This window comes from Stegostoma tigrinum, chromosome 2 (assembly GCF_030684315.1).
Source record: "Stegostoma tigrinum isolate sSteTig4 chromosome 2, sSteTig4.hap1, whole genome shotgun sequence".
NCBI classification, from domain to species: domain Eukaryota; kingdom Metazoa; phylum Chordata; class Chondrichthyes; order Orectolobiformes; family Stegostomatidae; genus Stegostoma; species Stegostoma tigrinum.
The window spans coordinates 22,028,194-22,044,230 of NC_081355.1; the positions used below are offsets into that span (position 1 = coordinate 22,028,194).

Below are 16,037 nucleotides of genomic sequence, written 5' to 3' on the forward strand. Positions count from 1 at the left end.
TTCTGCCAAGCCTTTCTCGTGCCCCCTCCTGGCTCTCCTCAGACCATTTTTGAGCTCCTTCCTTGCCTGCATGTAATCCTCTCTAGCTGAACTTGACCCTAGCTTCCTCCACCTTATGTAAGCTACCTTCTTCCTTTTCACTAGAAGCTCCACCGCTCTCGTCATCCAAGGTTCCTTTATCTTACCCCGTCTTGCCTGTCTCAGAGGGACATATTTACTCATCACTCCCAACAACTGTTCCTTAAACCATCTCCACATGTCTATAGTTCCCTTACCATGGAACAACTGCTCCCAGTCCATGCTTCCTAACTCGTGTCTAATCGCATCATAGTTTCCTCTTCCCCAATTAAATATCCTCCCATTCTGCCTAATCCTCTCCTTCTCCATAGCTATGTAGAATGAGAGAGTGTTATGGTCACTATCACCAAAATGCTCTCCCACCACAAGATCTGATACCTGCCCCGGCTCGTTTCCGAGCACCAAGTCTAGAATGGCCTCTCCCCTCGTCGGCCTGTCAACGTACTGCGTTAGGAAACCCTCCTGAACACACCTTACAAAAACAGCTCCATTCAAATCTTCTGCTCGAAGGAGGTTCCAATCAATATTAGGAAAGTTAAAGTCACCCATTACAACAACCCTACTGCGTCCACACTTTTCCAAAATCTGTCGACCTATGCTTTCTACAATCTCCCTGCTGCTATTGGGGGGCCTGTAGTAAACCCCTAACGAGGTGACTACTCCCTTGCTGTTCCTAATTTCCACCCATACTGACTCAGTAGGCAGATCTTCCTCGACAATGGAAGCTTCTGTAGCTGTGATACCCTCTCTGATTAGTAGTGCTACACCCCCTCCTCTTTTTCCCCCCTCCCTATTCTTTTTAAATGTTCTAAACCCTGGAATATCCAGCAACCATTCCAGCCCATGAGAAACCCATGTCTCTGTTATGGCCACAACATCATAGCACCAGGTACTGATCCATGCTCTAAGTTCATCACTTTTATTCCTGATACTCCTTGCATTAAAGCAAACACACTTTAACCGATCCCTTGGTTCCTTCCCAGGAAAATCCTTCTCACTAGCTGGTCTACCTCTTGCTACTGCCTCACCTGCATCAACGCTCACCTCTGGTATACAGCTCAGGTTCCCACCCCCCTGCCATACTAGTTTAAACCCTCTCGAACTACTCGAGCAAACCTTCCACCCAGGACATTGGTCCCCTTCCAGTTCAGATGCAACCCATCCTTCTTGTACAGGTCCCACCTTCCCCAGAAGGCATCCCAATTATCAACATATCTGAAACCCTCCCTCCTACACCAGCTGCGTAGCCACATGTTCAGCTGTTTTGTGTGGATAGTCTTGAGATCTCAAATGGAATCAACAACTAGCCGCTGCAGATAATCATGCAGCACTAGACCATAAGCTATTTCTTTCCCCAGTGAGCAATAACAAGGTCTCCAGTTAATATGAAGCTCCCATTCCTTCACAATTCTCATTATTACTATGTTTCTTATACCCCCAAGCCTCTATAATGCTACTGCTCCATTTTAGTATTCTTTTCTTCAATCTTCATCACCCTTATGTGTAAGTGACGGTTTCTCATCCTGACCACAAGTTGCTTGACCACTCTCACCCTTCCATCCATCACCACTCCCAACCTTCAGTTGATATTGTCCCGTCACATCATTAAAATTTGACGGTCACAAGCTTGATAGTGCTGATTATTTGATTTGACCACTGCTACATCCAAATGGGTCATTTCACATATGACCATATCTCTATACAACGGGCCTAGTGGTCCTGAACGAAGAAGCTATTGCCAAACATTATATATTGACATAACCTGCTGCCTCTCCATTCCTCCAGCACATTGCAAAAATTCCATCCCCTATTCCCAATTCCTCCGCCTCCGCTGCATCTGGTCCCAGGATGAGGCATTCCACTCCCACACATCCCAGATGTCCAAGTTCTTCAAGGACCGCAACTTTCCCCCCACAGTGGTCGAGAATGCCCTTGACCACGTCTCCCGCATTTACCGCAACACATCCCTCACACCCCGCCCCCGCCACAACCGCCCAAAGAGGATCCCCCTCATTCTCACACACCACTCCACCAACCTCCGGATACAACGCATCATCCTCCGACACTTCCGCCATCTACAATCCGACCGCACCACACAAGACATTTTTCCATTCCCACCCTTGTCTGCTTTCCGGAGAGACCACTCTCTCCGTGACTCCCTTGTTCGCTCCACACTGCCCTCCACCCCTACCACACCCGGCACCTTCCCCTGCAACCGCAGGAAGTGCTACACTTGCCCCCACACCTCCTCCCTCACCCCTGTCCCAGGCCCCAAGATGACTTTCCATATTAAGCAGAGGTTCACCTGCACATCTGCCAATGTGGTATATTGTATCCATTGTACCTGGTTTGGCTTCCTCAACATTGGGGAAACCAAGTGGAGGCTTGGGGACCGCTTTGCAGAACACCTCCGCTCGGTTCGCAATAAACAACTGCACCTCCCAGTCGTGAACCATTTCAACTCCCCCTCCCATTCTTTAGATGACATGTCCATCATGGGCCTCCTGCAGTGCCACAATGACGCCACCCGAAGGTTGCAGGAACAGCAACTCATATTCCACTTGGGAACCCTGCAGCCCAATGGTATCAATGTGGACTTCACCAGCTTCAAAATCTCCCCTTCCCCCACCGCATCCCAAAACCAGCCAAGCTCATCCCCTCCACTCACTGCATCATAAAACCAGCCCAGCCTGTCTCTGCCTCCCTAACCTGTTCTTCCTCTCACCCATCCCTTCCTCCCACCCCAAGCCGCACCTCCATTTCCTACCTACTAACCTCATCCCACCTCCTTGACCTGTCCGTCTTCCCTGGACTGACCTATCCCCTCCCTACCTCCCCACCTATACTCTCCTCTCCACCTATCTTTTTTTCTCTCCACCTTCGGTCCGCCTCCCCCCCCCTCCCTATTTATTCCAGAACCCTCACCCCATCCCCCTCTCTGATGAAGGGTCTAGGCCCGAAACGTCAGCTTTTATGCTCCTGAGATGCTGCTTGGCCTGCTGTGTTCATCCAGCTCCACACTTTATTATCTTGGATTCTCCAGCATCTGAGGTTCACATTATCTCTCCTAATCAGAGAGCTTCTTTTTCTTAGTCCAGTGCTTTCTGATACCATTGAAGGCTTAAGAACATTATGACCATTCAACCCCTTGAGCTCGCTTTGCATTTCAAGATCATGGCTAATCATCTGCCAAAAACCATACTCCTAAGCCCCTTGATGTAATCGGGTAACCAGAAATCTGTCTTGAAATGACTCAATGACTAATCTTTCAAGACGTCATATTTATTCACATTATATTTCGTCTCCTATTGCCCACTCTAATAATTTATTTTCTCTCTGACGTCCTCCAGATTTATTCCCAATACTCTCTGTCAAATGGATGAAAGCCTTTAGGTTTACCAATAACCCCGAGCCTACCCTGATCAAAAAAAAATGTTGCCTCACTTTCTAGGCATTCAGCTCCACTCTCCATCTCTGCCTACTTTCCTACCATCTCTTCACCTCTGCTGTATTAATCTCCGCTAGCCATTCACCTCCATCCTCCATTCACCATCACTTTTCAATCTCTACCACTAGCTGTGGTCTAACACTATGGAATTCCCTTGTCTTAAATCAGGCCCCATTTCACCCACTTGCATTCTCTTTATTCAAAGTACGTTTTGAAAAGGTTGTGGTACATTCAATACTTTTCTTTGCTGACTCAACATTTTATCTTCTGCTTTGCAGCCTTCGCAGTGCATTATGCTGACATTGTTTTCCTAGTCGATGGTTCGCAGAACATGGAATTCGCAGGATTCCAGCAGATCAGAAGCTTTATCTTCAAAATCATTTCTCAGCTCGACATTGGGCCAGATAAGTACCGCATTGGTCTTGCCCAGTATGATACTAGTGCACAAACTGAGTTCTTACTGAATACCTATGTAACAAAGATTCAAGTGGCAAATTACATCAGAAGTGACAGCAGCTTTACATTTCGGGGAGGACCAGGGTTAGCAGTGGGCCGTGCCATTGACTTTGTGCGCAGGACATTTTTCAGAGAGTCTGCTGGAAGTCGGAAAGGGGAAGGTGTTCCTCAGATAGTGATAATTATTACTTCAGCACCTTCACAGGATGACATTACTCTACCTGCCAGAGCCTTAAAAAAGGAAGGCGTGAAAATTATCTCCGTTGGCGTCAGACGTTCCATCTTGAGCGAGCTCCAGCGTGTGGCTTTTCTGCCTAATTTTCCATTTGTTTTCCAGATTAGTGCTTTTGATGCATTGATTCAATCATCTGAACAAGTATCTAATGCAGTCAGACAGATAGTACGAAGAGAGTTTCGATATAGAGAAATGAGAAGGCCACCAGGTAATGTTTGATTTCTTTGCCTTTTGCCCATATCCAATTTTGCTTCTGCACTGTACAGTATCTTTCATTGTCCCAAGGATCTTCCTAAATCAGACTGTCTTACAGGAGCAATCTTGGCTTTGCCTGATGTAAACAGTAAAGCACTGGCCTATAAATGGAGCTGGGTCATTCGTCACTTGATGCCCTCCTTACTCTTGCTATTTGGGTAGAAGCCTGAGTTGGGTGATTAGAGCACCTGCCTGTTTGGGATAAAATATGCAAAATGGTGTCCTGTGGCATGCAAGTGTCTATTGTGCCCCTGAAGTAAAAATTGAGTTCAAATTGTGCTCAGCCTCCTTACTTGTTTGTTTAATTCCAGATATTACTTACAGAAAAAGCCAACTGATTATGGTTGTTTCCATATCTCCTCAATTTTTATTCTTTCCACAAGGTCAGGATTCCTCTATATAAATAAAAACTGAAATAACTGTGAATGTTGTAAATTAGAGACAAGAATAGTAGTTATTGGAAAAGCTCAGCTGGATTCCTGTATGTTGCGGTGATGGATTGAGACAGAATATAATGCAGTACTGGTGCTTTTAAATGGGCTGACAGGAGCCCAACTCATGTATTTTTAATCTTGGGCATCCTCCAAAGGCCGAGGGCAGCAGAAAGGGAAAGTAGAAGATAGGTTTTTAAAATCAATACTTGCCATTTCCTGACATATGATTTCAGGATGAAAGTGTGTAATAGAGAGGCAAGAAAATCAAATATTAGGAAAGAATATATTTCAGCAGGGGGCTCGATTTTGGGTACACTTTAAAGAGATTAAGTGGCTTGACATTAGCTAAATGTTATTCAGTATGCCTGATCTTCCTTCCCAAAGAACAGGCAAACACTGCTGATCATTTTCCGTCACCTCTCATTTCCGCGGAGAACTGTGGGAAGAGGGAGGGTTCAGAGGGCAGAACGCTGAAAGCAGCAATGATAACAATTTGTATCGATGTAGTGCCTTTCGCACTAACAACCCGCAGCACTTAGGGTAAACAATGTTGTAAAATAAAGTTCCCTTAAGGGCGTGCTCAAGGATCATAGAGAGCAGTGAATGCTCATAGGATCTCACTTTGAAGGGTGGGTCTTCCCCAGTAAGGGGAGTTCAGTAGGAAAGAGATAGAGCTGAATAGTGTTTGCATTGAACTTTGAACTGTATGTATTGAAATACTGAGCAAATGAAAGACTGACTTATTCCTGCTTCAGTAAATGGGTGACTAGCAATTTAACAAAGAAATAAAGAAGTAAATTGACATCAAGCGATGAAAGGAGACGATACCATGTAATTTTCAATAGTCAGATGATCTTGTCCGGACGTGTAAGAGGGATCCTGTGGAATCCCTGATGGAACAGACTCCGGGGAACTGCTTGAGGAACTGAAGATTCTGCTGGGCATTTCCCCTGTCCATTCAGATGGGAGCATTCAGAGACTTCCACTGTTACTTCAGAAATGTTAGAATTTTAAAAGCCTGATTTACTACTGAGTAATTATGAAACTGACCCCCAATGTACCTCAAACAACCTAAGTACACCTCTCACTCGCCCATCACAAGCCCCAGGCCCTAGTATGGCACCTACCCTGGGATCCTACACCACTCCCTCATCACTTACCCCTCAGACCTAAAACCCCCTTCTCTGCCCAAGACCCAAGACCTCCCCTCCACCCCCTCAAAAATGACAAGACCGCCTCCCTGGGATCTAACACCCTTGTACCCAGGAGATGACATGCTCCTGCCCATACCACCACCCCCACCCCGATTTCCTGGGACCCAGTCCCCAAGCAATTGGACACCAGCCCCTTCTCCCTGTTGGAAGCCAGAACCCCTTTACCTTTCCCAGGACCCTGAACACCCTTCTCTACCCAGGACCTGACACCCCACTCAACCCAAAGCCCTCCCCATCACTGGACTCGTCAAACTCCCATACCCCATATGCTCTGGGGCCCCTGCACCCAGGGAACACCACACTACATGCCCCCACCACCACTCACCATACCTCTTGCCCACCCTGACCTACCCTAAATACTCAACCATTTACTGGGCTTTTCCCACTTGGCACCTTACCTACCTGACTTAGTGGCAGCTTACTCCTACCTACCTGGCATCAGACCCTCCTAGCCCCAAAACTTCACATCTTCTTTTTCAAAGGAGCTTTCAAAGTGGCTGTCTTTGAGGTTGAACATTTGACACACAGAATACGATGAGAACTGCTATAAAACTGGGGGCATTGTTTGCCTTCTCCTGACTAGCGTGAACCATGAGGAACCCATCAGATTTAAAATGTACTCCACATCTCTGAAGGAGCCCAGATCCAATTCTCTTGTCAGAACAGGATGGCCAACTGGTCAAAGTTACTTGAAAATGTGTACAGCAGAGCAGCAGATCAGACACAAAAACTGGGCTATTCATTGTAATGCAGTGGAGAAGTGTATTGTCGATCTCCAGAGAAGTTCAGGGATTTGAAAACCAAAATTGAAAAAAAGATACAGAGCTCATTACGAAAAATACAGAGAGCAGAGGTGATCAGGGAAAGCGCAGCATTGGTTTAAATAAGCAGATAGTTTGCAAGCAGGATTTGAGTGCACTCAATGTTAGCACCAAGGCATCTTAACAGCAGAAGAGAGGAAATTAGAAGAAAAAGGGGCAGAAGGCAAAATGGAGATAAAGAGTTTGAATGAAGTGAATAGGGAAAGACTACTGTCCCTGTAATGACTTTAACAATTATAAATTTCAGGAAGTGTGTAAAGATAAGTGTTGCAAGAAATTTCTTTATGCAGAGAGTCGCATGAACACAAACATAGTGAGTGATTTAGGGAAAATAACAAATATATTTGAAAGCGAGGATGCAACAGAGTAAGCACGGGAGTGAAATTGGTTTAGGACTGCTCTATAAAAGACCAATACAGATACAATGAGCACAATAATGTCCACTGCCTTTTAAGTTACTTTGCTTCAGTGGTTTGCTTAAGAATTCACTGAGTCAGTGTGTTTAGATCCTTGAAGTGATTTTAATATCTACAATGCTCCATGTTGCATTCCTTAATACTCGGGTTTTGTCGTAATCATATTTCTTTAAGGGAAGAAAATTTAAATCCACATATTGTAAAATTTCAATGTAAGGTATTATGTGCTGTTGAAGGGGAATGATACAGTTAGCAGTAAAACACCCATTGAGGACATTACATTGCACTTCGGAAACCTGTATTTGGAGAAAGAGCATTTCATTCACGTGCCTCCTCCTCATGCTTTTAATCCCCAGTGCAATCTTGTTTGAAAAAAGGTAAGAATTGGTTAATGTAATTTCGTTCGCAACATCAGGATGTCAAAAAGCCTTGTGCAGCAAATGAGATACTTTCTGAACTTTGTAGTTACTTGATGGTGGAGGTGATGTTGAATTTATATGACATGTGTCAGATCTCAGCTGGAGTACCGTGTACAGTCCTAAGTGCCATATTATAGAAAAGATGTGAATGCATTGGAGAGAGTGCAGAAGAGGTTCACAAGAATGGCCCCATGGACAAGGAATTTCAGTCATGAGAATAGATTGAAGAAGTTGAGGCTATTCTATTTAGCGAGAACAAGGTGAAGAGGAGATAAGATTGAGGTTTTCAAATCATGAGTGGGCTGGACAGAATAGATAGGGAGGAACTGTTCTGCTTTGTAAAAGTAAAATAGAACAAGAGGGCATAGATTTAAAGTATCTGCAAAAGAAGCAAGGGTGGAGTGAGAAAAAACTTTATCATTCTATGAGTAGTTAGGGTATGGAATGCACTGCCTGGAAGAAGATGAAGGCAGGTTCAATTGAAGCATTTAAGAAGCCATTGGATGATTATTAGGATAAAAGTAATGTGCAAGAGTATTGGGGAACAGACATTAGGCAATGATGCTCATTTAATGAGCTAGTGCTGGCCTGACAGAATGAAGAGCACCCTTCTACACCATAACACTTCTGTGATTCTGTAAAATAGGAAAAATGGCAGTCACCTTGGGCACAGCAAGTTGTCAGCAAATATCAACGGGACAATGATCAAATTGTCAGTTATATTGATGTTATTGTATAAGGCATAACAATTGACCAGTACATTAGAGGACTCTACCACTGTTCTGTGAATTGTATTGTGGTACCCCTTTCCATCAATTTCAGAGTCAGATGGGGCTTTGGTTTTACACTGTATCTGTATAACAGCATCTCTTATGGAGCGACATTTCCTCAATACTGCACTGATGGTGTCAAGCTAGAATCTCAACCACATTTCTGTAGTTAGGGTTAGAACTCAACAACTTACTGTTCAGAGGTGAGTGTGCTGCATTTTAGCAATAGCTTCAGTGCCAGCAGATTTACTCTAAATGTCTGTCTATAATTTCCAACAAACCATGTCTGTGCATTTATGAGCTTTTATGTCTTTTGTTTCTCACAGTGTGTCAGTCAGCTTCGATTGCTGATATTGTTTTCTTGGTGGATGAATCGGACAGCATTGGGGCTGTAAACTTCCAATTGCTGCGTGTTTTCCTTCACAACATGATCAATGCACTGGAAGTGGAGGCCGAAAGTGTCCACATTGGTTTAGCTCAGTACAGCACCAATGCATCAGAAGATTTCAATCTCAAAATGTACCTCAGAAAGTCTGACATCTTGGACCACATCAAATCTATACAGTACGGCGGAGGGGGCAGGAACACAGGCGTTGCTATTGATTTTATACAGAAGAATTACTTCACGGAGCAGGCAGGCAGTCGTGCCAGGAAAGGAATTCCTCAGATCCTGATTGTAATCACCAGTGGCAAATCCCAGGATGCAGTTGAGGGCAGTGCAGCTACCCTGCGTCGTTTGGGCGTTACTCTGTATGTCTTGGGAATCCAAAATGCCACTGAGAGCGAGCTGAAGAAAATTGCATCACATCCTTCAAAGAATTACGTTTCTACAGTTGAGGACTTCACACAGCTGTCAACCATTGAAGACATGCTTCAAAAGAAGATTTGCAATGAGATCATCAAACAAACCACAGTCCAATCTGTCCAAGTAAAAAGGCTCAAACAAGGTTTGGAGAAGCAAGTTAAATGCCTCCTAAGAATTATGGATGTAATTCCTGATTCCTTGTTTTTATAAGTTCATCCATTTGCATTAGACTTTTCTGAAACTGGTTGATATTCTATGTAATGTTTGCATCTTTATTAGACATTGCCCAATGGTGCTGTTGAGTTTTTTTAATAGCCCATTTTTGTCCTTCTGTTCTATTATTTCTGTCAGATTTCAACAAAACATGCCAATATTTCATCAAATCTCTGATTCCCATGCTCCCTAATTATTGCACTTTGATCTTAACCCTTAGTCCCTCAGATAAAATAGTCTAAGCTGCATACAAACTTTATAAACATTGTAAAAAGCTTTTTATATACAGCCAAAAATGAATAATAAGTTTTGACTGAGTGACCATACATCCATTAGGCTGTTGAAGCAGCTTAGGCCCAGAAAAACCCTTGCTTGTTTCACTGCTCTTGCCCTCTGGCCTCTGCTGTCAATTACACAATTTGTTTTACAAGATTAAGAGGTTTCAAATATTTACAGTTTCTACTATTGACACCTGATTACACTTTAATGATTGCCACTTTTATTGCGCTGTTGGAAAAGGTAGGTTATGAATGAATTTTTAAAAGAATTTTTATTATAGATCCTTTAGTTCAGTAGGTCAATGGATACAGAAATGCTGTCATTTAGCACACCAGGTGGTGGGGAGTGGGTGGAGAGGCGTAGCTTCATGTTGGAGCCATGATAGGGGTGGACGGAATGGCAGAGCCTTGAATGGGGATATGATGTGTAGGAGAATAGGTATAGTGACATGAGATACCATGGATGGTGCATTGATAGTATGTGTGAAGTGAAGGAGTGAGAGATGTGAGGGCTAGAAGACTATACCTTTTCATTATAGCAGGGACAAAGTCCCACGGCATCTAGAAGAGCTTTTAAAAATGGTCTCCTTCGTATCTGCCATAATCTCCCTCTTTCCCACGTCGGTCAGCCCCTCATCAATGACAATCTGGTCTTTGTGGGTAATTCCTCTCAGGTGGTTTTGGAAAGCTGGAATTTTCCCAGCTCCTGAAGAGGAACAATCAGTCCTCCATCTCTGTGGCTCTGTGGATAGTTAAGATTGTAACTAATCTCCCGAGGAAGTCTTAGTGAGATCTTAGTCAAACGTTGTGAATTTGGCTCTAACTTTAGAGCGTGGAGAATGGTTTTCCCACAGCTTGAGAAACTGACCAACGATATGGAAGCCAGATGAAGTATTTAAACTTGTCATTGCCCTGCTTGAATAAAAGTTCAGTTATTGCAGATGGAGTGGCATTTCCTCCAGTAATTATTTGGTGCAGGGTTGTAGACACTATTTTCTTCCAACCTGGGAAGCTTCCAATCTGTAAAGCTCAAGGCAAAAGCGTGGTGGATTCGTTTGACAGCACATATCAATAATGACAATGACGATGTGTTGCCATAGTATCTGTACATGCACAAAACGGGGTGTAGGAAAGAGATTGCAGGATGTGGTTACAATAATATGTTGTGTGGGTATAGCTGCATGGTGATTTAGTCACAAAATTAGTAATAATAGACATAATGCTCTTGAAAGTGTCAGATTGTTGTAAACATTTTATTTAGGGAAGGAAAACTGCTCTCCTAACCAAGTCTGGTCTTTATGGAACTTCACACCTATTGCAATGTGATTGACTCTGAAATGCCCGGGAAATCACTCAGTTGTACAAACAGCTCTGAAAAGGTTTTGTAAGAATTCAACCAGAAGACTCAATTGACATCGACTGAGGTGTCAACACACCAAAGGCCCACTCAATGCAGTCAACACTGCAAAGTTCTCCTTTATAACGTGGGGATTTATGCACAAATTGAGAGACTTGTCCCACAAGCAAGTCAAGCAACAGCCTGACATATTCACCTTCTTAACTATCAGTCAAAATCCCAGGGTAGTCCATCACTATCCTGGTATGTCCAGTTTCACCAACAGAACAGTCCCAACACAGAGGTGGAGATGGAGCGGTATACAGATGGAGTTGCTTGGGCATCTTCAACATTGACTCCAGACCCCACAATGTCTTACAAAATCAGGAGAAACATGATCAACGAAACCTACTGCTAACTATCCTCTGTGAACTGATGAAGCAGCACTTGTCCACATTGAACACTACTATAAATAGCCAGAACCTAGCATGCATTCTGGGTTAGAGACTTCAGTGCTGGTCACCTGGAGTGACACTTTAACTCCAATACAGACTGTGCTGGATGAGTCCTGAAGACAGGGCCTGTGACAGGTAGTGAGTGAACTAACCATAGAGAAAGTCTTATTTTGTTTTACCCTCAGCAATCCACTTGTTGCAGACAGGCATCTGTCCCCAGAGTACTGATGAGAGTGAGTCCTTGTGGCTATATAGTGTATCCTCCATTATGGTGTGTAACTCCATCTCAAGCGAAATATTATCACTGGGGGCATGCTTGATCTTTGCTGCTGACCCCTCCAAGTAAGGAACCATCCTTGAGAGAATCTAATTGCAAAGGTTCATTTTAACTTAATCCAGCAGGTTGGAAAACCGTGGGCTCAGGTAGGACACCAATTTTTCACCCAGTCACTTGACTTTATTGAAGAATACAGTTGGGCAAGGTGTAAAGCCAACATTGCACCTAACATTACTAGGCAGTTTAAATTAGAATAAAATAAGCCCTATCTCAGTCTTTGGCAGACCATAGAAAACCTCACTAATTTGGACGCTTTAGTAGATCCACATAAAGTGCAGAAAAGAGCAATTAAAACATGACACAGATAATATTACTGTTTGGCGGAGGTGCCATAGGTTCATGATGAATAAGAAGCTGGCTTAAATCATAACTGGTGTTTTTTCCACTGATTCCGGCAGAACAATAAGTCACGGCTCCCTTTGGAAGCTCATTTTCTTAGATTGCTGTCACTTCTACTTGATTTGAAATCAAAAGTCTTGGCAATATTTTCAGCATGTCCTGATTTTCTTTGAGCCCACTTTGTGTTAATGGCAACTTAGCTTAGTGACAGCTTGCCCGGTTGTCTATTCCAGTAACTGAAGTAATGCCCTTTTCTCTTTACAGGCTGTGTCGAAACAGAAGAAGCTGATATCTTTTTCCTCGTTGATGGGTCAGACAACATATCCCCTGAGGAACTCATGGATATGAAAAGGTTCCTGGCAGATGTAGTGAATGTATTCAGTGTTGGTGCAGACCAGGTTCGTGTGGGAGTTGTCCAGTTTGCAGATAGTCCCCGGACTGAAATTGGAATCACTCAGCATACCAGCCAAACAGATTTGGAGAAAGCGATTAAGCAAATCTCTCAAATGGGAGGAGGCATGGCAACTGGCCGTGCTTTGACCTACATGAGGAATCTTCTCAGCAATGCCGTGACAAGTCGCAGACAGAGGGTGAGGCATATCCTGATCACTATCACAAGTGGACAGTCAAATGACCCTGTGAGAAGCCCTGCTGCAGAGCTGAGGAGACAGGGAGTAGATACTTATGCAATAGGAGTGGGAAACACAGATGAATCTGAACTTCTGCAAATTGGAGGAACTAGAGAAAGAATCTTTTATGCCACCAACTTTGATGCTTTGAAAGATGTGAAGAATAACATTGTACGGGAACTCTGTTCTAAGGAAGGTAAGCTTCATATTTCAGGACTGCCTTAACAATTGGCTGAAAATCCCTCCATTTGTCCCTTGGAGTCGATGGAATATTCCCTTTTTAGCCAAGTGTAATAAATGGGAGCAATTTCTAGCTGCTCAAGTGTCTAATTAGGCAGTAATGAAGAATTGTTTATTTGGGTACTTTACATTGGATCTTGTCATGTGGCAAAATGAAACACTTCATCCTCTACACAGTTTGATCAATAATGTCATTAATTGGCTGATTTTTGTGCTGCATTCTCTAGCTTAGGTTTCAGTGAAAGGAAAATAACAATAATGTTAAAGTAAAAATGCAGGAAACTTTGGAGACGATTTTGACTTTATGCAATTGTCCAGTGAATTGGCTTATTTTGCATCTTCTTGAATTTTATTTCCCACTAAGCTCAATGGAGGGAGAGACTTGGCATGGTTAATATTTATTTTGCTTCAAAGTCTTTTCAGGAAATGGGTTGAGATGGTACAGATTATCTGGCTCAGTCTGGAGAACTGTTGTCAACTGTGAAGTGGATGTTCTCTCCTGCGGGACCAGCGGTAGGATGTGACAGTGTACAACTGCACAATTCAAGTTCAGGAATGTTTGCCTGTAAACTTTAATAGACCCAAAACCATGGGCTACAATTTATGCTATTCTGTGACTTACCCATGTTATAGCAGGGGCATCACAGTACAAGGTATATTTTTGCATGTTTGTTGCATTTTTAAAATTATATTTTGGAATGTATAAGTATTTTGGAACATGACATGTGGCAAGTGCTTGACTATGACTTCCAAAGCTTCCATTGCCATTGCCCCACCTATTGTCAGGGTCTTGATCAATATTGGTTGCAATTAGTCAACAATTCCACTATCATCATAGAATGAAAATGTAAGGATGGTAGAAAGAGAACTGAGTAAACCTTGATCTTTCTTGGTCCATCAATTCCTGAAGAAGGGTCAATAGACTTGAAAAGTTAACTGCTTTCTCTCCACAGATGCTGCCAGACTTTGAGTTGCTCCAACAATTTCTGTTTGTCTATCAATTTGTATGTTGATTACAATGTAGAGTCTTAACTGGAATGCAGGGAAAGAGGGATTTTTCATGGAAAATAGAATCCTTACAGTGTGGAAACAGGCCCTTTGGCTCAACAAGCCCACACTGAACCTCAGAGCATGCCCCCCAGACCTGTCTCCCTACCACCCACCTAACCTACACATCCCTGACCACTATGGGCAATTTACCATGGCCAATCCATTTAACCTGCACATCTTTGGACTGTGGGAGGAAACTGGAGCACCTGGAGGAAACCCACACAGACACAGGGAGAACATGCAAACTCCACACAAACAGTTGCTGGAGGGTGGAATCAAACCCGGGTCCCTGGTGCTGTGAGGCAGCAGTGCTAACCACTGAGCCACCGTGCCACCTTTAAACACAGCAAATCCCAACTCAGGTTCAGCATAACAGCCAACCAACACAACAGGCTACCAGCCCAAGTTGCAGCAGTGGAATTTGAACCCACACCTCCGAGGAAACTGGAACCTAAATCCAGCACCTTAGACTGCACTAACATGTACACTTTTTATATAACCTAATTTGAGTTTCTCCATTCAAAAGCCCTACTGGCAAAATACAATGTGATTTCTTTCTCTCAGCCTGCAGAAAGCTGGATATGGCTGATATCATCTTCCTAATTGATGGATCAGGCAGCATAAACCCTGAGGATTTCCGAAAAATGAAGACATTTATGGATGCCATTGTGAACAAGACCTCTATGGAAGTCAAAAGTGTGCATATAGGTCTGATACAGTTTGCCTCAAGCCCCAAGCTAGAGTTTGAACTTAACGTACATTCAAGGAAAGCTGACCTACTCACAGCGATCAGTAACATGCAGCAGCTGGGAGGGGGGACTCTCACAGGTCGTGCACTGAGATTTGCAGTGGACTATTTTGATGAAGCTGAAGGGGGTCGCCCTAACATTCCACAGTACCTCATAGTGATAACCGATGGAGAGGCACAGGATGAGGTCCTTCAACCAGCCAAAGCCCTGAGGAATAAAGGAATCACTGTGTTCGCTGTAGGCATATTCAATGCTAACAGCACTCAGCTTCTGGAAATTGGAGGAGCTTGGGATAAAGTTCACTATGTGGAGAACTTTGATCTGCTGGACACCCCAGAAAAACAGATCCTCTGGGAGATTTGCAGCCAGCCTGAAGGTAAGCAGAGTAGGATATTTATTGGTGAATTGCAGAACAAGAAGTTTAACCTTTAGATATAACCCTTCACTGGGAACTAATAGTCAGCAGGCTCATTAATGAAGTCTTTGAGGTCAAAACTTGTAAGATTTGCTGACATATTCCGCTTCCTCCTTGATTGGAGAAGGCCATTAATTAGGACGGGACCTGTAGATTCCTCAGAGTTTTATTTGGATTGGATCTTCTGTCTGCCACCAACAAATCTAATAAGGGCATGCGACTGAGGGTTGGTTTGGAAATCCTTGCACTCGGAGTTTATGCATTGTTGACATGCCAGATACTAAATGCATTTATGGATGTCCATATACCAAGAAGGATGGGGTATACTAATCTTTTCCATAAGTGTCCACCAATGAACCATTTTGGTAAATAATTTTGTTTTCAGTGGATTTTTCTCAGGCAATTAGATGCTACACAAGCAGTCCTGAAAAATGGAACAAAAACAGAAGTTGCCGTCCTTGCTGTCGGAATGGGAGAAGCAAGAAAAAATTCAGAGTTAACATTTCAGGTCCGGTGACCTTTCCTCAGAACAATTTTGAGGAAGGGTAAGGGTCAGCGGATCTGAAACGTTAATCCTGATTTTTTCTTCACAGATGCTGCCAGACCTGCTGAGCTTTTCCAGCAACTTCTGTTTTTGTTCCTGAC

General features: G+C 43.5%; 1 protein-coding gene across 1 annotated transcript in view; it reads left to right on the forward strand.

Annotated features, from left to right (window-relative positions):
* LOC125461298 (collagen alpha-6(VI) chain-like) overlaps window positions 1-16,037 on the forward strand; it is a 135,485-nt gene that overhangs the window by 37,358 nt on the left and 82,090 nt on the right. Inside the window, exons 6-9 of the mRNA XM_048549897.2 lie at window positions 3,805-4,425; window positions 8,873-9,493; window positions 12,574-13,134; window positions 14,793-15,353. Coding sequence (XP_048405854.2) covers window positions 3,805-4,425; window positions 8,873-9,493; window positions 12,574-13,134; window positions 14,793-15,353 — 2,364 coding nt within the window. The remainder of the gene's footprint in view (window positions 1-3,804; window positions 4,426-8,872; window positions 9,494-12,573; window positions 13,135-14,792; window positions 15,354-16,037) is intronic.